Here is a 25,731-nt window from a genome sequence, read left to right on the forward strand (position 1 = left end):
GCTGGTTGCCTTGCAGGAGGTGATTTTGTTTGAAGTCCTAGTTATGTCTGAACTCAGAATATGTTCTAAGTTTCTATAATGATGCATGTCAATGATATTGGACATTAGTTTTGTAGATAACTTTTGCTATCGTCCTTGTAGATGGGTGAGAGCTGTGCTTTCTGCCAACTACTGGACACAGTTTTTTTTGTTTGAGAGATCTATGGTATATAATATTTTTACGAGGGGCACTAACTCAGCCACAAATTCTGTATAGAATCTAATAGGAATTCTATCAGGTCATGGAACTTCATTCAGTCTTAGCGGTTTAAATTTTTTCTTAATAGTAGTCACCCTAATATCTATATCACCAATCTTGGCAGTGGTGCAAGCATTAAATTGGGATAGTACTCCTGGAGTTCAGCATTTCTGCTTTTTAGGAGTGCTATTAACCCTGGTGCTTTGTTGCAAGTGCTTCAGCAATTGATACTGATAACTAGGACTTCTATACTTTTTTGGGTGGATAGGGGGAAGGTGGCAAGGGGAGTGCATTAATTTTGACCTTACACTGATGCTTTTACAGGTGTCATTACTCAGACAGCATGAAGAGTCAGGTAATATAAAAAAAATCTTTTGTGCACCCCACAAACCATCAACTGTCTTGGTAACAGCTTCTGATGTGTAGTGCACACCTGACACATCTAGACAGACCCTAGATTTCTCTACTCTATGGTGCAATTCTAAGAATTTGTAGCCTAACTTGTCGCAGAACCTCCAAAGTCAAAGTGATTCAAGCCGCCTTCTCAACTGAGAACCAGGGGAAATGCTGCAGAATGTATGTCTGTGAAAATGGCTATTCTTTTCAGCCTTTCCTTCCAGTTGTGGAAGGATTCAAGTATGATTTTGAAGCTTGCCTGACAAGCACTGTTTGTTCAAATATGCTCCACAATACACAGTTGTCTGTTCCTTCAATGGGTGCTGGAACGGCCTCCTCAGAATGTTGAATGGGCATACGTGTGGAGTGCGTGTGGTGATCCTTCCCATCCTTTGCTGAAATTTTTCTAAGGGTACAAGTATTCCTGTATGTTATAAGTGTCAGTGCTTAATAGACCCCATACTCTTTTAAATTTTCTCCCCTTGACATGATACACAGCAGATTCCTAAATAAGTGAAGTGAGTCTTACTGGCTCAGTTTCAGTTTCAGTGAAAGACAGAACCTTGAATTCGTTGGTTGGGGGTGGGGTGGGTGGCTGTAAAACCTTGAGTTCTCTCTGGTCCCTGTCTCCTCTGTACAGGGCCCTGAGACCTATCACACCATCCACAATGGCGAGTAGTGATAGATCCTGTACTTGCTGTAGAGGAAACAATGGGAGGATTGTATTCGAGGTATCATTGGTATCTTTGGTACATGTTTCTCTGTAGCCCTCCAAGTACACCTGTTTGGTGCAGCTCTAGTCATCTAACAGTTGTCAGATCTGTTTCCAGCTGTCTACAAACAGTAAGTAACTCATCGCAGGCCTAAGAACAACATTCGCAGTTGAGCGTATTGTGACTCATGGAATGTTTCACAAAAGAGTAAACTTATAACTTTAAATGAAGCTTGCTGATTTGTGTTTAATTTTGGGATTTGTTATGCTACAAGTATTACAAGTGCCCATTAAGAACTGAATCAATTAACACACAAGGAAGACATTTCTATTATGACAAAAGAAAAACCTGGGATAAAATCTGCTGATTTCCTGAAAGAATTTGTTTTCTGGGGTTACACTCACTAGCAAACTCAGCTAACCAACTAAAAAATAGTGGACATGTGCAGTGCACAGTCTGTTATTTTTCAGAGTGTTTTGAAACTTGTTCTTATTTTGAGTTTTAAACACCAGTGGAGTAGTTTGGCATTTTCTGTGACAGAATGAAGCACTTTTTGTTTCAAGGAAAAAATCTGGTCAGATATTCTTTAATTTATAGAGTAGCAGTTGTAGTGACCAAGAGTGCATAACAGCTGGGACACCCAAAAATCCAATACACTACCTGGGAAAATATAGGCTATATTTAATATCCCTTGTATTTACTAAAAATACATCAACACTCAACAGATTCTTGAGAGTATCAAGAAATCGGCACCCTGAATCATGTCATCTGAGTGTTTATCAGTTAAAAAAAGTCTCAGATGAGGACAGGAATCTATTTAGTGCCAAAACAGTATGCTGAGGAATGACACAATAATAAAATAATAAACAGTTACATTCTCTCTCTCTCTCTCTCTCTCTCTCTCTCTCTCTCTCTCTCTCTCTCTCTGTGTGTGTGTGTGTGTGTGTGTGTGTGTGTGTGTGTGTGTGCATGTTTCAGAACTGCTTATTGTATTTTATGTGCAAAGTTTTCGCACTGTCAGCTCATCTGGAATTCACAACAATGGCTTAGGGACTACATATGTTTCACAATCTCTGCATTATTAATCTTCCAATGTGCCTGTACCCTAACCTTTTTCTTTTCTCAGACTCTACTCAAGCACTGATTGCAGTGTCAACCAACTTATATCTTCATTCACACAGGCAACACTTGTCCATATAACTTAATTAATGGATGTTTCTTTACCATTTGAAGTAAATATGGTGTTCATACCTGTTAGAATTAAGACCATCCATTTGAATCAACAGTTCTGCCTTAAATCTTCGGGAAGCTTCATGTTCTGAATCTGTACCATGTTGTGAACACAGTGAATCTATTTCATCTATAAAAATAGTGCTTGGGGCATAAAAGTGAGCCTGAAATATAATGCATATTATTAAGGAAATATCTTATTCATTGCAGCAAATTAAAATGTTCAAGTTGAAAAACTGGTATGAGTGAGACCCAGAAAACAAAATCACTTTGAAAAATTAATACAAGTGTTCAATCACTATTCCAATCATATTGCCTTTTTTCTACATGTCATTATATTTTGAAATGTACATTGTGTATTTGTAATGTAGCAGTATGAGCTGTTAGCCTAGAATATACAGTATATTATAAGAAATGAGTTGATTGGCATATATTTTAGATAAACTTGTTCTACCAATATTGAAACATGTAGGCAACAAATTAGCTTTATGTGATCATATGAACTGAATTATTTGTTATAAAGTACAGGCCACAGCATATGCAGTGGATCTCCTGAAACACTGCTTTACAGAGACACTTTAATGGAGCATTATGATGTGGAGATGCTTGTGTCAAAGTTACTCTCAACTATTTTAAAATAATTAATATTTTTGATATTTATATCCAGTCTGACAGGACAGTAGCACTGAGCATTTTCCTAACTATGGGTATCAGAGTCTAGGTGTACAATGAATATCCTCTTTAGTTTCTTAATATTCAATCTGGAGTTGCCAAACTTGATTATCTATATTTCTAGTTTCACACTATGCTCCACTTTTTTCTGAGTTGTTGGCTACCCTCTCCACCACTTTCGTCTTCTAGTTTTTAAATCTTTTCCATTGGCTTCATTATTTATTTATTTCTTATCCTGTGACAATATGACTTTTTTGACTTGGGAACCTGGTTGGGTCTCCTGCATATCTCTTAAATTGCCCCTTTTCTTTCAGCCCTTTCTTCTATTTTAGTCAATAAAGGAACATCTGATTCCAAAGTCTACTATCTTTATCATCTGCTGTTCTTGTGTTTTTCTACTGGAACCTCATAAGTGTCAATTTTCCATTTCAGTTTAGAATTATTAATATTAGTTGAACTGAGAACAAAGAGTATCAACTTAGTTTACAAATTCCAAGGATTTTAGAAAAGGGAAGGGAAGGGAGGAAAATGCATTGAAACGTGTAAAATAAAGTGTGAGAAGGATGATGCACTGAAAGAATCAGCTCAGAGGACATTAAAAAAATCAGAGTGTAGCAACAAGCATATCAATTCTGAAGAAATTAATGAAATGCTATTAAAAACAAAATAGTGTACAATGTAAATGCCTTGAAGTTGTTCTCAGAATGAAACATTAAACCTGAAGTAAACTTTAAGCAACAATAAAAATTCCCAATGGGTTAAAGCTTTATGTCAGACTGAGACCTGAGTATAGATCTTTGCTTGCCTTCCACATAAGTCACATAATTTTAACCTTTCAGGAATATTTCTCTGCAATAAATGTTATACTACAGAGTAATAATTTAGTTTTGCCAGCACTGTGATCTAGATTGTTCCAGCTTGAATGCAAATGGAGTAGAGAGTATTAAAATGTACTATTAGAATCTGCACAGTTTCAGTTTTTTAACTCAACTGTCCTGTTCTTGAGATTAATAGCAAATTATACCAAACCAACTCCAAAAAGACATACTGTGCTGCATGTTTTGTTTGTAGAAATATGCTCTATAATCTCCTCAGGCTCTGTAACACTAACAGTGCTGTCTTCCCTACTAGATGTGTTGAAGACAGGATTCTTCATTATAATGTCAAATGTAAATATATGTAGTGTTAATGACAGTCTACTTTTATGACACTGATAGAACTGATTTGTTCTTTATATAATTAGGACAACTGCAAATGAGTATTTACCCATATACAAAAGAGGGCACTACTTTTTAAAAAATCTGCTTACTTCTAAAAAATAAATTATTATCCATGAACTGGAAAAAAGGAAAGTTACTTTATTTAGACCATTATGGTCTATGGTATGCATATTCCTATTGCTCTCTGAAAAACCCTCAAGTTTTGTACAGATTCTGCATTATCTCACTAACATAAGCATAACTGATAAATACACAAACTGCAAGCTTTACTTTTCATACACGTCAGATGCTTACTTTCGAAATTTAGTGTACCAAAGCAACCCAGGCCACTTTTGTTCCTATATTTTTTTTTCTTATGCTGCATACACTGCCATTGTCTTCAAATGTCTGAAATACAGCTTTTCAACTGGTTCTATAACTTCATTGTTAATTTGTACAATTTTTTTCCTGTGTACTGATTACAAACCATTTGCAGGCAAACAACACAATGTCATCAGCAAAATGAAGATTGTTCTGTTACATTCCATTAACAAATATTTTTCACCATATGTACCTGAAAACATCACCTAGGGCTGCTGTGAATAGCATCGGTGATACAAAACTCCGTACATGCTTCTTTTCTCAATATTAAAAATCCCGTTATCCTGGTTAAATCTAATGATAGTCATTGCAGTGGTTTATGCATTCATCAGCATAATAACATAGGTTGAATCAATGTATTGTCTGTCAAGGACTGTCAGAAGAGAATTTACTGACATTAAATTTAAAGCTTTCTCAAAATCTCTGAATCGTAGGCAAAGTGCAACTACTTTCATGACTTATAAATGGTTGATTGTGCTATACTGACTTCTAAAACCAGATTGCTACTTTGACTGATTAAAAGTGATTTTTATGCAGTTCGTGAAAACTTAAGTGAATTTCCATTATTGTATAAGCGTACCATTTCAAATAATAGTCGCACAAGCTTTTCTGAGTCTCCACGGTATTTTGAGGTAAGTGTTGCTGAAGAAATATTGAAGAATGTTGAACCACACTCAGCTGCAACTGCCTTAGCCAACATAGTCTTTCCTGTTCCTGGAGGTCCCACCATAAGAATTCCTTTCCATGGTCTTCTTATTCCACAGAAGAAATCAGGCATCAGCATTGGGAGTACCATGGCTTCCTGAAACATAGAGTGCTTTTTCAGCCTATGTAAATGTCAATATGCCATTCACTGGTCAGTAATTGATGATTATATAGAACATTCATTCTGGAAGTTCTCCATTTATCAGAAAGAAATGAGTTTGTAAATTAATAATAAAGTAGATTTAATGGCAATGTATGTTCCGGAAATAGAAATAATTTCACTTGACTGATGCATGTTCTTTGAGGATCTTGGAAAGAATATTTGTAACATTCTCATAGTGGATTTTTTGGCTTCAAAATTAAATTAGTTACGCCAACTTTCTCACTGTATGTCCTACTCAGTTAAGTAACTAAAAATATGACTCAATTAAAATAAAGTAAGTAAAACAGATTTCTTAATAGCACAGGTTTACAGAGCCAGTTTTTCTACAACAGAATATTTGCATCTGTATGAGGTCAGATATATATGCTGATGGGAAACTGATTGCTACCACATTGGAGTAATAGCACTTTTGTTGTTTCACTGAATTGAGTGTTTCAGTATGGTACATGACTGAAATGTAGTCAGACCATGCACTGGCTGTACACAGAACAGCTGCACACAGAAAGGCAACATGTTTGACTGACAAGTGACACAAGTCAGATGCGAGGGACAGCTTCATCCCTGAAGCTATACAGGTACTGGAGCTTTCATTGGCCACAATTTCCTGTATATACAGTGGCTATGTTGATCCAGGTAATACCGCAACTACAGTTATCAAAATTTAGCTGGTAGGGATTTCCATCACTGGGCTGAGAATTTAACCTTAGATAGACAAACCACAGCCCTCCAGATCACTTGCTATTTTTGTACACAATATTTGGGAAACAATACCATCAAGACCTATCGCATCACCATAAGGTACAAAAACCGCCATTACACAATAAACAATTTGCAAACTACACCTCGCAAACCAGAGCAATTAGCATAAGGGCAAAAACACTGCAAATGGATGCTCAACAAAAGGTAAAAGGTCACTAAGGCAGATGAGTTCCAGTACAGAATTGCATATTTCAAAATGTGTGTGTAATCCTATAACGATCAAGATGCAGTCTAATAAGTGGTAGTCTCTTCATGTGATGAAACTCATATGAGACTGAACGTGACCTCTGGTGCATGTACTCCTATCATTCATAGGCTAAGGATTCAGGTAGTGGCTGGCAGATCATGTGTTTATATTTGTGATTTATAGGGTCCTACTGGAGATATGTATTTTCAGCATGATAATAATACACCCATCAAAAAAAGTTTTGCATCACCTCGGTTCCAAGAGTTCCAGAACCTGTACAGAAAATTGGAATAGAGATCAACATAAACATAATTTCTGCCCTTTTTATTGCTCATAAAGGCCACATATTGCATGTTGTACCACCACACAGTGAGACCTTCAGAGGTGGTGGTCCAGATTTCTGTACACATCGGTAGCTCTAATACCAAGTAGGATGTCCTGTTGCATTGATGCATGCCTGTATTTGTCATGGCATACTAGCCACAAGTTCATCAAGGCACTGTTGGTCCAGATTGTCCCACACCTCAATGGCGATTTGGTGTAGATCACTCAGAGTGGTTGATGGGTCTCGTTGTCCATAAACAGCCCTTTTCAATCTATCCCAGGCATGTTCAGTAGGGTTCATGTCTGGATAACATGCTAGTCACTCTAGTTGAGCAAAGTCATTATCATGAAGGAAGTCATTCACAAGATGTGCACGATTGGGGTGCGAATTGTTGTCCATGGAGACAAATGCCTCGCCAATATGCTGCCGATATGGTTGCACTATCAGTTGGAGGATGGCATACACGTATCGCACAGCTATTACAGCACCTTCCATGACCTCCAGTGGTGTATGTCAGCCCCACATAATGCCATGCTAAAACATCAGGGAATCTCTGCCTTGCTGTACTTGATGGACAGAGTGCATTCAACCTGACTGGGTTGCCTCCATACAGGTCTCCGACGATTGTCTGGTTGAAGGCATATGCGACACTCATTGGTGAAGAGAACATGATGCCAATCCTGAGCAGTCCATTCAGCATGTTTTCGGGCCCATCTGTACCACATTTCATGGTGTCATGGTTGCAAAGATGGACCTCGCTATGGACGTTGGGAGTGAAGATGCGCATCATGCAGCCTATTGCGTGCAGTTTGAGCCGTAACACGACGTCCTGTAGCTGCATGAAAAGCATTATTGCACATGGTGGCGTTGATGTCAGGGTTCCTCTGAGCCATAATCTATAGGTAGCAGTCATCCACTGCAGTAGTAGCCCTTGGGTGGCCTGAGCGATGCATGTCATGAACAGTTCTTTTTCTCCCTGTAACTCCTCCATGTCCAAACAACATTGCTTTGGTTCACTCTGAGACTCCTGGACACCTTCCTTGTTGAGAACCCTTCCTGGCTGAAAGTAACAATGTGGACATGATCAAACTGTGGCATTGACCATCTAGGCTTGGTTGAACTACAGACAACATGAGCCGTGTACCTCCTTCCTGGTGGAATGACTGGAACTGATCGGCAGTCGGACCCCCTCCATCTAATAGTCACTGCTCGTGCGTGGTTGTTTAAATCTTCAGGCAGGTTTAGTGACATCTCTGAACAGCCAAAGGGACTGTGTCTGTGATACAATATCCACAGTCAATGACTATCTTCAGGAGTTCTGGGAACTGGGGTGACACAAAACTTTTTATGATATGTGTAAATACCCACATCATCACATCACTCTTGAATGTTGTCAGTGTGGTGCTCTATGGATATTAGAGTATGGTCTAATTTCAGTCCTATTGAGCAAGCCTGGGATTCTACACATCATTAGACTAGTTTCCACTAGATGTGAATCATCAATCAGTAAGAGTCCATGTGGCAACTAGTCTCTTGCAAACCCCATGCCATTACAAGTGTCCACCATCATCATGGTACTGTATGTTACTAAGGAAATGTGTATCATTCCATTACTCTTCAGTGTCTATTTCATTGATGTATACATCTTCATAAACAATAAATAATGCACAGTATGTGAATGTCTAAGTACCTCCACACTTGTTCTCCTATATCTTAGTTCTTCATCGTGATCATAGATGTTAACCTCGAAACTTTATTATTAGGATTTTTGCTGACAAATTTTGTGTATTGTGCTTATATGCAAAGTTAACCATCTGAAATGTTAGCCTGTCATCTGAAACATCAGGAACTTTACGCCATACTTTCTAAAATGAAAGCAGCTTCTTGTACCTTTACTTATTTTCTTCAAGTGCTACTAAACACACTTAAGAACCAAAGAAACCAATTCACCTGTCTAATATCATGTAGGCCCCCCAAAAGCATGCAGAAGTGCCACAACACAATGTGGCATGGACTTGACTAATGTCTGAAGTAGTGCTGGAAGGAATTGACACCATGAATTCTGCAGGGTTGTCCATAAATCTGTAAGAGTACAAGGGGGTGGAGATCTCTTCTGAACAGCATGTTGCAAGGCATACCAGATATGCTCAATAATGTTCATGTCTGGGGAGTTTTGTGGCCAGCAGAAGTGTTTGAACTCAGATATGTTCCTGGAGCTACTTTGTATCAATTCTGGATGTGTTGGGTGTTGTTGGAATGCACAATGGACATGAATGGATGCAGGTGATCAGACAGGATGCCTACGTACATGTCACCTGTCAGAGTTGTATCTACACATATCAGGGATCCCATATCACTCCAACTGCACATGCCCCATACCATTACAGAGCCACCACCAGCTTGAGCAGTCCCCTGCTGACACGCAAAGTCCATGGTTTTTTGAGTTTGTCTCCACACCCATAGGCGTCCATCTGCTTGATATAATTTGAAATGAGACTCCTCTGACCAGGCAACATATTTCCAATCATCAACAGTCCAATGTTGGTACTGACTGTCCTAAAGCTTTGTGTTGTGATGTTTCATTGAATGGTTCACACCGACACTTGTTGATGGCCCAGCATTGAAATCTGCAGCAATGTGCAGAAGGATTGCACTTCTATCACACTGAACAATTCTCTTCAGTCATTGTTGGTCCTGTTCTTGAAGGATCTTTTTATGGCCGCAGCAATGTTGGAGATTTGATGTTCTACCGGATTCCTGATATTCACAGTACACTCGTGAAATGGTCATACAGTAAAATCCCCACTTCATCACTACCTTGGAGATGCTGTGTCCCGTTGCTCATCTGCTGACTACAACACCGCATTCAAAGTCACTTAAATCTTGATAACCTGCCATTGTTGCAGCAGTAACCTATCTAACAACTGCGCCAGACACTTGTTGTCTTATATAAGTGTTTCCAACTAGAGCACTGTATTCTGCCTATTTGCATATCTCTGTACCTGAGCATGCACACTTTTACCATATTCTTTGGTGCTTCAGTGTATATTCTGTTAATTTAATAACTGAGGTTGCACACCAGGGTTGATATTTTGAACAGCAAAAGATTTTAAAATTTCTGATTTTTTTTACACATTTGTAAATGTATTACTGCATATTTTTCTTTTAACCACTATGCCAGACATAAACATTGTGTTTATAACTCGATGTCTACTGACACATGTTATGCAAGGATGTTGTTCGTTGGGCAGGTGAACTGACAATCTCCCATGATACTCTTACCATTATTTTACTTTATCTTACAAATCTTATATTATGCAATTGAAATCAGTTAAAAATGTTACAACTACTGGTTAGAAATAGATGTCAATGGGAATACAATAAATGAAACTCTATGTAAAAGTCTAAGCATTCAGATGGATAATAAACTGAGTTGAACCAGCATAAAGGGTAAGTTCTCCAAAAAGCTCCTATCTGTCTGCTTGGCATTTGAAAATCCCTACCACTGTGTAATCTGCAGATTGTGTTTACATACTTTCATTCAGTACTGCACTATGGTGCAGTGACATAATTTCCTGGGACAGTGCAGGAAAGGTTAAAAAAGTATTTTTTCTAAGGGCACATGCAGTTAAAATATTTTGTAAAGTTTCTAACCAAGCATTTTGCAGAATCCTCTTCATAGACTCTGGGATTTTTATACTGGTGCACCAATAAATTTACTTCCTAACATTATTTGTGGTTAATAATAAGTGCAAATTTAGACTACACATACCTGGCTAGGGTTCAAAATGTATGTGTCAGCCATGAATGTTAGCAGTAATATTGACACAGTTCATAGTAGTTATGTTACTTTCTGAAATGACCATAGGTCTCACAGAGGTCTAGGTAAGCTTTTACATAATATCCACCACAATCAATTTATGCTACATGGTGCATGTGTCATGAAGAAATTACCATGAAAGACAGTTTTCCCTAACATGTATGAATCTGGCAGTGTAAGACGATAGATAATGTTTAAATAAACAGCAATCCTGTTACAAATATGTTAATGTAGGATATGATGTCCTTTGATATTTCTGATACACCGAGCTGCTCACTTGGTAGGTATAGGAACTTTACCTACATATTGCTGTAAACACTGATAAATGTTTAGTCACTGCCAAAGAGTTTCAGAGGACTGTCATCTGCAACAATAATTTCACACTAAATGTTTAATTTTTTCTCTGTTGCTATTGCCATATTGTTGAAAAACACTAAAATTTAATTTATGCTGACTGGTCTAAGCTATATGACATATCATGTTTTTACATGTCACCTAGAAAGCAAGAGCAGCTTTCTATATTCATTATTGAATGAGTTATCAAGAATGAAGTATGGATCACATCAACATTATATTCAGTTGATAAAAAGTTAGTTTCAGTATAAATTTTGTAGTCTGATCAGCCTGAAGTAATTACATGCAGAACTGTGAGTAGTATAAAATGTCTATTTTCCCTAGCTTACTATTACTCCGTGAAGAAATGAGATCTATCTGTTTGTTGAGAACAGAGAAGGTCACTCTTCCAGGTGAAGCACCATACATTAGTATTTGTGATTATGGGGCAACTATTCACAAGTCTGAGCTGCAAGAGATGGCTGTCATGTATGTGTGAGGTGTGCTTGCTTGTGTGAATGAATGTGTGTGTGTTTTCTTATTAAAAAAGGCTTTGGCCAAAATCTAAATGTGTAATAATATTTTCATTGTGCCTGTCTCCAGCTCAACATGTCATCTTTATGGTGTGTAGCAATCTATCCTTTTCTTATACAGCTGATATTTCAACCTGGTGTTTCCATTGTTTTATACATGAGTGATTTCAGTTCAATAACCTATTCTTCATTATGAATTATGGGAATATTCTGCATCTAAGAAAAAATAAGGATTTTTTAAACCACTATGCTTAGAATACTATCAGAAATTCCTATGCGTCTTATGTGTGATTAACATATATGTATTCCCGAAGAAAAAAATTAATGTTTAAATTGATATGATTCCTAAAGTAGCAAGATTATGAAACTGTGAGACTCCAACGTGTTCAGAACCCATACCATCTGTACCTTCCAACTAAAGGACAGATCTTTTACACAGATGCAAAATGTTCTACATAAATGGATAATGTCCATATAGAACACCCAACATTCCTACATTATCCTTTGTCTGAACTTCAACAATATTATGTAATCTGCCTAGCTCCTTCTGCTTTCACACCACTGACTCTGTCACACTGTTCTTCTTTTTTCTTCCTATTACTATTCCAGTCCTCCCTTACATTGGTTCTATAGACTGATATTTTTCTGAATACCTCTAAATTTTATGTGTGTAACTCACTTTTTACATTAGTATTTATTTAATTTGATATTTATTTAAATATTATGTTTTTATTTTGTTCCAGTATCCAAAGCAATATATCAGCAACCTCAAAATTATGTTTATCTTCCTGATAACCTTTTTGTTTGAGGAAACGATGTCTTACCGCTCAGCAAGTGGAAATCTCCATTTTTTTGTGTGCCTTACTGTCACTCAGTACTATTTTTAAAGGCAAATTGTGGCTGTCTCTAATTAATTGCACATCATCATGAGAAACATTCATTGTCTTGCTAGTTAGTGATGATTACATGAAGTAGTAGTGGAAGGCTAACTATGTTATGTACTTAATTATGGAGACAGGAAATGGCATATCCCATTTCAATGAAATACTACTGATAAAATTCAGCATATACAGGAGATTAAAAATGAGTATGGCTCTGGCAAGGCTGCATTGGCAAAGCATATACATGAAATTCAGAGATGAATACTGTAACTCCCAATAGCATGTCTGGTCCAAGTTAAAGTCTTTCAGAAGATTTATAACATAGAATGTTAAATTTTGGATGTTCTTTCTGTGGAAAGTTGTTGAGGAAACTTTTGAACACCGGAGTGTTATGGAATTTGGTTTTACTTTGTTGTTTTTGTACCTGTAAGGGAAAATCCACATGAGCAAGATAAGAAGCAGTAGGACACACATAGGTCTCATCATGCTTCCTCTACATATAGAACACAGGAGGAAGAGAATGATGGTCGTGTTAAGCAGTACCTGACAGCCACTAACCAGTGGCATGAAGAGTGCAGATGTCAATCAATATCCAGGGCACCTGAGGTGAGGGTATTTGCTCTCATGTCTGATGCAATGATTTAGTATTAAACTGTTCTTTTTATTAAGCAGGAGATATAAAACATAATTTCTGATACCACACATCCAGAGTGTATTTTAAATACAAAAAGTTATTCAAGCAGTAGAGAAACATTTCTCATGTACACCTTCTTCTGGTTTTTTAATACTTTCATCATATTTTGCTGAAATTTTTGATTATTCTTGAGTTGTGTTAGTAATAACATGTAACTCAACAAAATATTACTGTCTAAAATAAGTGTGTAACTGAATATTGTTCATCACCTGAAGTATTGCTTTTGCTTCGCTCAGCCCAGCGACACGGTTCCACTGCACATTAGGATTTCTATGAATGATATCCTTTTCAAGTGTCTCTACAAGATGCTGTTCATACTGGGCAGCCTGGAACACTTTTGGTGGGGTTTCATGAGAATCACTCTCTTGTGAAGGTATTGCAGATGGTAATGAAGGCGGTCCCTCATTGCTCCGTCTTACAGGTTCTTGTGTTTTCACGCTCACTGCTGCTCCAGGATGTGACCGCTTTGTCAGGCATGGAGTGCGGTCCATTGAATGAGACTCCCTGGATCGGCTACAATGAAAGAAGTCAAAAGTCTTAATGAAAAATTTACTTGGTGAAATTGTAATGACTTATTGTTAAATGTGTAATGAATTTAGATATTCACTAATATAATACTATGACAACTAGCTCGAAACTGAAGTTATGGTATGCATTTTTGTTTATAAGAATTAATTATGAAGCACATTTATGATTCAAACTTTCAGAAAATATTGATGGTACTTCTTTCCTATCTTTCCACATTTTCAGTCATTGCAAAATTTGTGGTATTCCAAATTCAGACACATCTTAACCACATTTTCATTAATGAATAGCTTTCTAAACCATCTTAGAAGAGGTGATATACTGTGTGAGGGTCAATTTAAACATAGGACAATGTAACAAACTCTTAGTCAATGAAGAACCATCGAACACAGTGAAAACATGAAAGCATGTGACAGTATGGCTTCATGAACGGCCAGTAATGGAGGAGATGCATTGCAGTTTAAGAATCACTAAGTAAGAAATGGTGCTGTCCCTTAACTAAAAGTGGCTCATGTCAAAAGTGTGGCTGTGGTGGTATGCTCCTTCAGAACTACTTTTAGTAAAAAAAAAAATCCAAACTTAGCGACATTAAAACTATATTATAAACTGTACCATACAGATATGAGTTACTGAATATTAATGACAGGATATAACCCTCTATGGTTGTGCTTAACAAGTTTGTAAGCTTCCAATACATTGTAAAATAGTGCTGTGACAATTTGTTGAATCACTTGAGCAATTGCATCTTGGGAATGTGGAAACATTTGTTTCAGCTCTTCATACTTATTATGAATGATCTTACAAAGGGTAAGCTGTGAACTTTTAAGAAATTCTACAAAAAGTGGATAATTTTGAGAAATATCTGGATAAAAAATTACTATGGTAGATATTATTCCAAAACATTGTGATTATTTTTTTTAAGAAATACAAATTTGTTAACTTAGGCATTCACAAGAAAAGTTGTTTTTATATAAAATCAGCCCTACAGAATTTTATGCAAAGAAGAGTAGTGTATTTGCTTGTGTGGCACACAGAGCAGATGGAGAGGGTGGCAACAGTTACTTGAGTGGCTCCTTTAATTATACTGCAGCTGTTTTGTGCTAACAAATAGGTGAGCTACAAGAAACATTTCTCAAAATGGTAAGGTTTTGGCTTTTATCTCCACATTTGCTCTGCAGCATTATTTGAAATTGTTTCTGCGATACTGATTTTCTGTATACCTTTTATGTAGCTCTCAGAGATGAGTTGTCCATCAAGACAATGTTAGACAATAAGGAACTGTTTTCTGGACTTCCACAAAAGATAATGGTTATACAGGTCACAAGTATCTCATTATTGTGTATTTCCATGTGTCAGAAAAGTGTATATACACTGCCTGACAAAAATAGTGAAGCACCCAGTTGGGGAGGAGGGAACAAAACGAAACTTCATGGGTTGAGAGGGTATGTGATATTATTTCAGTGATTACAAGATTGGGGCAAATTTACAAAGAAGTTGACAGTAAAGTGGACTCACCTGTCAGTATGACATTGCACTCTCTTTTGCCTGGCTTTATTTACTGATACAATTGTCAAGGGTGTCATAAAGCCATTGTACCCTCTCCAATGGCAAGTCATTCCTTGGTATCCTGGATACTGGCACTTTGACAGAGTTGATGTCTCAGCTGGTCCTCAGCATTTTCTATCAACAACAAATCTTGATGTTGCTAGAACAGGAATACCTCAACATCACACAGAGACTTCACAGAGGCACTTTCCATGCGTGGATGAGAATTGTTCCGTTGAAAAGTAGCACCACAATACTGTAGTACGAGTGGTAGTATGCGAGAATGCAGGATGTCTGTTATGTACCATTTTGCCATCACAGTTCTGTAACCAGTACCAGCTACGATGTAAAGTCATACCCGATGGCTCTACACACCATGATGCCAAGACTAATACCACTATGCCTCTTCAAAACATTGGAAGAATGGGACATCTTCCCACGTCACTACCATGCTTGTCGACGATGATCATCTAGCCTAGCGCATAATCATGATTCATGGCAGAATACAATATGACATCTTTCATCAGCAGTCTAGGTTCCATGTTCATGGCACGTCTCCGAACACTGCTGTTTGTGTTGTGGCGTTAATGGGAGCCTACATATGGGAAAGTAGTTCCCTAGTCTGGCTGCTGCTAATCTCTACTGAATGATGCAGGATGATACAGAACATTGCAGGGAATCCATTACTTGTTCTTGTATGGCAGGCACAGATGTGGAGGGGTTACAGTGTGCTTCATGCACTAATGAACTAAGGTGGCTGTTCTACCTGTCACAGAGAATTGCAACTATAATCTTTTACACAAACACTGGTGTTTTATATGTTTGACAGCCGACCATGTCTTCTGGGCGCTTCACTGTTTTGTCAGACAGTATATATAACTACTAAGAAGCCAACATTTAATTCATCTGTAAAATCATTTCTGTAAAAAATAAATAACACTGCATAATATATTATAAAAAACTTGACCAATATGTCTTTTTATCAAATATGAAAATATCTTATATCATACCCTTGTATATTACAAATAGAGCACATACAATATTTTGATTTTATTGATCAATAATTCTGTCCACAAAGAGTTCAGCTCATGGGGAAAGATATCAGCTATCCTCATAAAAGAGCCTTATTGTCACTTTGGAATTCTGTAGATGACATAGAACTAGTAGCAGGCACTCATGTGACCATCCACCATTGACAAATCATTTCAGGCAAGTGATGTCAGTTGTACAAATCACTGCAGTAAGCTAGGTTGAGAAGGAGATGTGACAGAATGGAAAAGGAGATATTGTATTTGGATGTGCATATAACCACACTGTGACTGATGTTGCCCAGTTTGTTAGTGTATCAATGTGGAATGTCGAATGTGTTTACAGGGAATAGTGCACTATTCACAGCCAAGTTACAGCATTTTAACTATGGTCATGATAAGGTCTTAACTAACAGGGATGTCAATGATGATCAGTTTCAAACTTGCCAGGAAATGGCATCAGTGAATGCAGTTTCATCTCAATAAGTTGTGAAGGGAGTGCAATGGACATTTAGCGTAGGGTGGTACCTCACAAAAGGCCATTACTCACAAATGCACATAAATCTACTTAATGAGTCAAACAACACAGAGGAATGGAGGCACATAGTGTGGCCTGATGAGTCATAGTTTTTCCTCTTTTCAAATGATACAAGGTGCTGAGTGCATTGGTGGCTCAATGAGGCATTTAAACTATAATGCACTGAGGGTGTAGGTCAGGATGGAGGTGGTCCTGTGATCTTCGAGGGATGTTTTTTTGTACCATGGCTTGAGCCCATTCATTCAGGCTACGGATGTATATTTCAGCATTCTTGCCAAACAGTTATCTTCCTTTCTTCTATATATTCATGGTGATATGTCATGGACACTACCATCTTTCATGATGGCAGCAGCTATGTTCACAGGTCTGCAAGCATATGTTCCTGGTTTGATGAACATTCAGGGACCCTATCAAACCTCAGCTTATAACAGACCAGAAAAGTTCAAACCAAAACTACCATATCACACAAGTATACCACACTGATTGAAAGAAACTGGAAAATTAATAGGTACATCTTTCTACCAAATTCTGTGACAAGGATCATTTTTCCACACAAGTGACAATATGTCATTTGCCACCCCCCCCCCCTCCCATTTTTCCACACAAGAAACATTTCATGCCCCCTTTCCCTTCTACTTCCCTTGCACGTACATTACCTGCCAAGCTGCAATTCCTTGGGCTCTTCATGAGACCTGTCAAAATAAACCTAAATCTACTGAACATGGAAATGGATTGGTTTTGCTACTAATTATGATACACTCTGTGTCAAATTTTTCACAAGAGGCATCTCTAGTGTGCCTCAGCCTGGTGCCCCAAGTGGCCCTTGGACCTTAAACAGGGCCCTCCTGTGGCAACGTAGAGATTATGACTCAGAAACATCCAGACGTGACAGAAATCTATGTAATGGGGAGAGTAAATGATTTTGAATAAACTTACAAAGTTTGTGGAAGTGACCTGGTATGATAAGATATCAGTAGTATGAAAAAGGCAACACCAAGTGCTAGTACTGAACTAAGTGTTATTAGTGTTCTATGCCCCACAGAAAATTGGATATAGGTAGATGAGTTAGTTTCAATTTCTACATGAGGCTACATACTGTCAGATTATTTGTGTAAAAGCAGTTATGAGACTAAAAAAGAGTAGAAATGCAAAGCTATTATAAAATTCTTTATACACAGAGATATATGCAAATACAGTTGTTGCTTACATCTATAGCTATGCAAGAAATCAACACTTCTATGTGGGAAGTTCAACACTGATTTGTATTGGAACTAGCAGTAATGGAGTAAGGTGGAACTATTGACTTGTTCTTATACCATTCCTGATAGTAATATACACATAGGGGACAATTTCACAAAATAGTTAATTTTGTATTCAGGTTGAATTTTATCAGAATTAATTGTTCAAAATATTGTTGCAGAAGAAGCTGAGTAGTGCAGCCGCTGTAGTGTAGTGGTTATGATACTAGACTGTTGCATTGAGGGTCGTGAGTTCAAAACTCACCTGAACTGAAACATTGCTATTCTAGAAGTATCCACAAACGGCAAGAATCATTGTACCGGAATGTTCTGTAACAGTATATATACTGTATGTGTTCCGGCTGGAGGCAGTTCACTCCGCGCTCTTGTATGTGCAAGTGCTGAATAAACCTTCGTTAAGTAAAGTTAGTGTTCGTCATTCATCTCCTAACACCTTCCTCTGCGTGACATTACTCTCGTGGAGGCGCTGGGTATTGGAACTTGTGATACCACACATTGTCGACAACACAGTGGCTCCCATCAGGCCACTCCAGAGCCGCCATTTACGTGGCGAGAAACCCGAGTTTGAGGCATATTCTATAGATCCCAATCTATCAGAGACAGAAGAAGAAGATGACGTCACGATAACAGCAACTGTGTGCCATCACATGAGACATCCTTCCGGGTTCTCTGGTGACGATGGTCAAGATCCAAACAAGTGGCTGAAGGTATACGAGCTTATAGTAAAATTTAACAAATGGGATGACACCGTGTGTTTGGCTAACATATTTTTCTACTTGGAGGGCACTGCCAAGCAATGGTATGAGAACAACGAGGAGAAGTTCACAAGCTGGGAAGTATTCCAGGCGGAACTGCGCGAGTATTTTGGCGACACACAACGACAGAAGTGCACGGCTGAAGATAAATTAAAGTGCAGGGCACAGCGTCCAGGAGAAACTACAGCATCCTACATTCAAGACGTCTTGGAGCTGTGTAAAATAGTGGATCCTCAAATGAAGGAGGAAGATAAGGTTGCACATCTCATGAAGGGTGTCGCTGAGGACATGTATCAAGCCCTACTCCTGAAGGAGGTTTCGACAGCAGACGACTTCATAAAATGGTGCTAGTATATCGAGACAATGGATGAAAAAAGAATTACACGCAAGAAGTTTGAACGGCTTCCAAGCGTCGTATAGATGTCTGTGATGGAGGAAGAAACTGATTTCACAAGTGTTCGTTGTCGGATAGTGAGAGAGGAAGTTCATAAGGCACTTGGATTGCACGTCGAGCAAAAAACCGAGACGGTTCAAGAGGTCATAAGGGAGGAAGTGGAACGGACATTGAACCCAATCTCTCGTCCTTCATTTCTCTTTAAAACAATAAAAAAGTCGAGACCCAGGCGAAGTTACGTTTCTACAATGCCGCATGAGGAACCTGTTTAGGAACCAAGGAAGACTGATGTCTGGAGGACCCAGGGTAACCAACCAGTATGTTTCCACTGCGGACGACCGGGACATGTGATGCGTTATTGTCGAGAAAGGATATTTGATGGAGCCCGCGCCAAAAGACAGCAGAACGATCTTAGCCGTCGCCAACTCCGGGACGACGAAGATGAACAAGAAGAGGTGGCGCCAGACGACGTAGGTCACCATCGCCACAAGCTAGCCGCTGGAGAGGACGCTCCCCAGGTACACATCGCCGTTTAGAAGCTGCAGCCGATCACCTAGCCGCCGCCACCTGGAAAACTAAAGAGTGCGACCTTCCTTGGAGGTGAGACTGTCGAAGAGAAAAATCCTCCGCCGTCGATCACTACGAAAATGATAGGAAACTACGTCGATGTCCTCATGGATGGCCAACCAGCCCAAGCTCTTGTGGACTCTGGAGCATCATAATAGTCATTTCGGAGAAGTACCATCGCCAGTTGCAGAAAACCGTATTCGTCGACAGCAAAACATCTCTGCTGAAGGAGGCTAATGGGAAATATGTAAAACCTACAGGAAGATGTGTCATTCATGTGGGTATAAGTGGCCATACACAGCTGTTAGAATTCATCGTCTTCCAAGAGTGTAATCATGACGTCATTCTCAGATGGGACTTTTTGATAGCTTCTCAAGCAATTATAGATTGTGGTCGCTCCAAGATTATGGTAGATGAGATGAGGTACTCTGGACAGGAAGATGCGCATCCGAGTGTGTGGAGACTACACTCCTGGAAATTGAAATAAGAACACCGTGAATTCATTGTCCCAGGAAGGGGAAACTTTATTGACACATTCCTGGGGTCAGATACATCACATGATCACACTGACAGAACCACAGGCACATAGACACAGGCAACAGAGCATGCACAATGTCGGCACTAGTACAGTGTATATCCACCTTTCGCAGCAATGCAGGCTGCTATTCTCCCATGGAGACGATCGTAGAGATGCTGGATGTAGTCCTGTGGAATGGCTTGCCATGCCATTTCCACCTGGCGCCTCAGTTGGACCAGCGTTCGTGCTGGACGTGCAGACCGCGTGAGACGACGCTTCATCCAGTCCCAAACATGCTCAATGGGGGACAGATCCGGAGATCTTGCTGGCCAGGGTAGTTGACTTACACCTTCTAGAGCACGTTGGGCGGCACGGGATACATACGGACGTGCATTGTCCTGTTGGAACAGCAAGTTCCCTTGCCGGTCTAGGAATGGTAGAACGATGGGTTCGATGACGGTTTGGATGTACCGTGCACTATTCAGTGTCCCCTCGACGATCACCAGTGGTGTACGGCCAGTGTAGGAGATCGCTCCCCACACCATGATGCCGGGTGTTGGCCCTGTGTGCCTCGGTCGTATGCAGTCCTGATTGTGGCGCTCACCTGCACGGCGCCAAACACGCATACGACCATCATTGGCACCAAGGCAGAAGCGACTCTCATCGCTGAAGACGACACGTCTCCATTCGTCCCTCCATTCACGCCTGTCGCGACACCACTGGAGTCGGGCTGCACGATGTTGGGGCGTGAGCGGAAGACGGCCTAACGGTGTGCGGGACCGTAGCCCAGCTTCATGGAGACGGTTGCGAATGGTCCTCGCCGATACCCCAGGAGCAACAGTGTCCCTAATTTGCTGGGAAGTGGCGGTGCGGTCCCCTACGGCACTGCGTAGGATCCTACGGTCTTGGCGTGCATCCGTGCGTCGCTGCGGTCCGGTCCCAGGTCGACGGGCACGTGCACCTTCCGCCGACCACTGGCGACAACATCGATGTACTGTGGAGACCTCACGCCCCACGTGTTGGGCAATTCGGCGGTACGTCCACCCGGCCTCCCGCATGCCCACTATACGCCCTCGCTCAAAGTCCGTCAACTGCACATACGGTTCACGTCCACGCTGTCGCGGCATGCTACCAGTGTTAAAGACTGCGATGGAGCTCCGTATGCCACGGCAAACTGGCTGACACTGACGGCGGCGGTGCACAAATGCTGCGCAGCTAGCGCCATTCGACGGCCAACACCGCGGTTCCTGGTGTGTCCGCTGTGCCGTGCGTGTGATCATTGCTTGTACAGCCCTCTCGCAGTGTCCGGAGCAAGTATGGTGGGTCTGACACACCGGTGTCAATGTGTTCTTTTTTCCATTTCCAGGAGTGTATGTGTGCTGGATGAAGTGATCATTCCTACAGTCAGCACTAGAAAGGTAGCTGTCATGTGTCATGCCATGCATCAACCCATGGATCTTGAGTGGAATGTAAGAGAAGCAAACCACTGGAGAATAACTTGGTCATCCCAGCCTCTGGCATCTCGTTTAAGAACGGATTCGGTGAATTGTGGATAGTTAAGTGTCGCCGAGAACCGCAGATCCTTCCAAGATGCATGTGCGTAGTAAATGCTGAGCTGTTAATTGCAGAACAGCTGAGTGTCATAGAAACTTCCCATGCCGGGTCTGTGGGCGAAATTAGCGCTACTTTCGCGCTACCACTACGAGACAAGATCTTCTAGCTAGACTATCACCAGATCTCACTAAGGAACAACAGAAGAAGCTAACTGCCATTCTTCAAGAGTTCTCTGAATGGTTCAATCCACAGGTGAAGAGCAAATTAGGCAAATCGTCAGTGAAGCACTGGATTAGCACTGGAGACCATCAACCAATAAGCCAGAGAGCATAACGTGTGTCAGCAACGGAACGTCGAATAATTTGCGACGAAGTAGAGAAAATGATGAAGAATGACATCATTCAGCCTTCGCAGAGCCTATGGTCGTGACCAGTGGTTCCTGTCAGGAAGACAGATAGCAGTTGGCGCTTTTGTGTTCATTACAGGAAGCTTAATAAGATAACTACAAAGGACCTTTACCCTCTTCCATGAATTGATGATACACCAGATTGTCTGAAAGGGGCTAAGTTTTTCTCAACCATGGACATGTACTCGGGATACTGGCAAATCGAAGTAGATGAGGCTGATCGTGAGAAAACTGCATTCATCACCCCTGAGGGCCTGTATGAATTTAAGGTAATACCGTTTGGTCTGTGTAATGCACCAGCAACTTTGGAACGAATGATGGATAATCTTCTAAGGCACCTGACGTGGACGATGTGTCTTTGTGAATTAGGTGACATTATAGTGTTCTCAGAGACATTTGATGAATTCATAAAAAGACTGAGGGCCGTTCTTAAGTGCCTCCAACAAGCCAGACCGTACCAACAAGCCGAACTGAAACTTAATGCAAGAGAGTGTCCCTTGGAGCAAAAGAAATCTAAATGGTTGGACACCTTGTGTCAAACGAAGGTGTACGGCCAGACCCAGAAAAGGTGAGAGCTATGACGGAATTTCCTATCCCTAAAAGTATTAGAAATGTGAGAAGCTTCCTCAGATTGTGTTCTTATTACCGTCGTTTTATCAAAGACTTTTGTATCAAAGCCAGGCCACACCAAGACTTGTTAAAAGCCGATGCTAAATTTATCTGGGGTGGTGCTCAACAAGATTCTTTCGATTTGCTGCAGAAAGCTCTGACGACTGACCCTGTACTTGATCTGTATGATGAGAGAGTACCTACAAAACTACACACAGATGCCAGTGGGTATGGGATCCGTGCTGTTGTAGTGCAGATTTCGGATGGAAAAGAGAAGGTTATAGCCTATGCGTCTAGGACACTTAAAAAAGCCGAGAGAAACTACTCAACTACAGAAAGAGAATATCTTGCTGTGATTTGGGCCATGTGCAAATTTCGACAGTATCTCTACGGAAGGCCATTCACAATTGTTACAGACCATCATTCACTTTGTTGGTTGACAGATCTTAAGGATCCAACAGGACGACTCGCCAGGTGGGCACTACGACTTCAAGAATATGACATTACCATAATGTGCAAAAGTGGGATAAAACACCAATATGCCGACTGTCTCTCAAGAGGCCCTGTGCCAGACCATCAAGACTTTGATGAAGATAATGACTGTCTCGCTGCACTCTAGGATCTCTCTGCTGAGCAGAAGAAGGACGCCAAGATATCTCAAATTATGCTTCCTTAAATCGGTCAGAGGATGTGAAAGGACAATTTAAGGTAGTTAAAGGATTACTTTGCAAGAAAAACTTTGATCCGTTTTTGAAAGAGGTGGCTACGAGTGATTCCTAAACACATGCGCTTAGATGTTCTACGAAATTCCATGACACTCTTGAGGCCGGACATTTAGGATTTATTAAGACATACGATAGGATCCGCAAGAGACTTTTCTGGCTGGGTTTATTTAGGAGTGTCCGTCACTATGTGTCGCACTGTAGCGAGTGCCAGAGGAGAAAGGCAGTTCCTCAGAAACCACCTGGCCGACTCACGCCAATTGCACCAGCCGAAACGCCTTTCCATCGTATTGGGCTTGACCTCCTCGGACGGACGGCAGGAGTAGCCGAGCGGTTCTAGGCGCTACAGTCTGGAGCCGCGCGACCGCTGCGGTCGCAGGTTCGAATCCTGCCTCGGGCATGGATGTGTGTGTTGTCCTTAGGTTAGTTAGGTTTAAGTAGTTCTAAGTTCTAGGGGACTGATGACCTCAGCAGTTAAGTCCCATAGTGCTCAGAGCCATTTGAACCTCCTCGGACGATTTCCAACGTCTGCTTGTGACAATAGATGGATTGTTTTTGCACTGATTGTCTGACGCACTATGCCATTACAAAAGCCGTGAAAACAGCCGAAGCATTCAAGGTAGCCAAATTCATCGTAGAAGACATTGTATTGAAACACCGTGCCCCAAGGTCGTTAATTACGTATCGAGGGAAAGTTTTTCAATCGAATCTTGTGACAGAGATAAACTGTCGGTGCATTACCCATCACATGACGACTGCCTACCATCCGCAAACTAACGGGCTTACTGAACGCCTTAATAAGACCTTGGCCAACATGCTATCAATGTTCGTCAATGTTGAGCAGAGCAACTGGGATTAGGTGCTACTTTTCGTGACGTTTACCTACAACACCGCCAAACAAGACACCACAGGATTTACGCCATTTTTCCTGGAGCATGGGCGTGAGGCGACTACGACGATCGACACTGTGTTTCCGTTACATCCTGATGACGTGGAAGACGTCTACACCGGCCAGATAATAAACAGAGCCGAGGAAGCTCGGCAGTTAGCTAGACTCCGTACGTTGCAGGCTCAAGAAAACGATCGCCGAAGGTATGACACAAGCCACCGCCCTGTTGTCTTTCAGTCTGGTGACCTCGTCTGGATCTTCACTCCTGTTCGGAAGGTTGGTCACTCTGAGAAACTCCTCAGGCGCTACTTTGGCCCTTATAAGGTTGTAAGACTGTTGTCTGATGTTACGAAGTTGAAGACTTCAAACCTGACACAAGACGACGAAAGATCAGAGCTACGGTCCACGCCCTTCGAATGAAGCCCTATAAGGCTCCTGCAACCCAGGGTACAGTCGAAGCTCCAGCGACAGGCAACAAGTGGAAAGGTAACAAAGATCGTAGCGGCAAGGGAAGTTATAAGAAGATCACCACCAGGGTGAACATCAGTCATCGAGAGTCAGAGTATGCAAGACCGATGACTCATTCCTGGACTAGGAGGATGTAACAGCAAGACGCTGTTCTCTTAAGGAGGGAGCAATCTCGCAGAAGAAGCCGAGTAGCGCAGTCGCTGTAGTGCAGTGGTTATGATACTAGATTGTTGCATGGAGGGTCGTGAGTTCAAAACTCACCTGAACTGAAACATTGCCATTCTAGAAGTATCCACAAATGGCAAGAATCATTATACTGGAATGTTCTGTAGCTGTATATATACCGTAAGTGTTCTGGCCAGAGGCACATCGCTCTGCGTTCTTGTATGTGCAAGTGCTGAATAAACTTTCGTTAAGTAAAGCTAGTGTTCGTCATTCATCTACTTACACCTTCCTTCAAGTGACAATATAGTTTCTAAATCACTAACAATGATACTTATATTAAATAACCTGGAAATAAAATTTCAAGAACTTGTAGAGATGGAACTTATAAAGTGAACTAATAACTGATTTTGACTGACAGATTATTATTCAGTTTAAAGCTTTCACCCTCCCCTTTTTAGAGAACATCTTTATTTCTTCTAAAATACCATACTTCCCCAAATATTTGTAATTAAAATTCTTATTTGATTTCTGATTTTTAATCAGTGGCTGTTTTCAAAATTC

At 40.4% G+C, this 25,731-nt stretch overlaps 1 protein-coding gene across 1 annotated transcript in view; it reads right to left on the bottom strand.

The window, feature by feature from the left end:
* The window catches only part of LOC126470829 (katanin p60 ATPase-containing subunit A-like 1), a 71,449-nt gene that overhangs the window by 36,041 nt on the left and 9,677 nt on the right, over window positions 1-25,731 (bottom strand). The window contains exons 2-4 of the mRNA XM_050098844.1: window positions 13,439-13,742; window positions 5,410-5,631; window positions 2,599-2,741 (exon numbers count right to left, since the gene is read on the bottom strand). Coding sequence (XP_049954801.1) covers window positions 2,599-2,741; window positions 5,410-5,631; window positions 13,439-13,742 — 669 coding nt within the window. The remainder of the gene's footprint in view (window positions 1-2,598; window positions 2,742-5,409; window positions 5,632-13,438; window positions 13,743-25,731) is intronic.

This window comes from Schistocerca serialis, chromosome 3, assembly GCF_023864345.2.
Source record: "Schistocerca serialis cubense isolate TAMUIC-IGC-003099 chromosome 3, iqSchSeri2.2, whole genome shotgun sequence".
NCBI lineage: Eukaryota > Metazoa > Arthropoda > Insecta > Orthoptera > Acrididae > Schistocerca > Schistocerca serialis.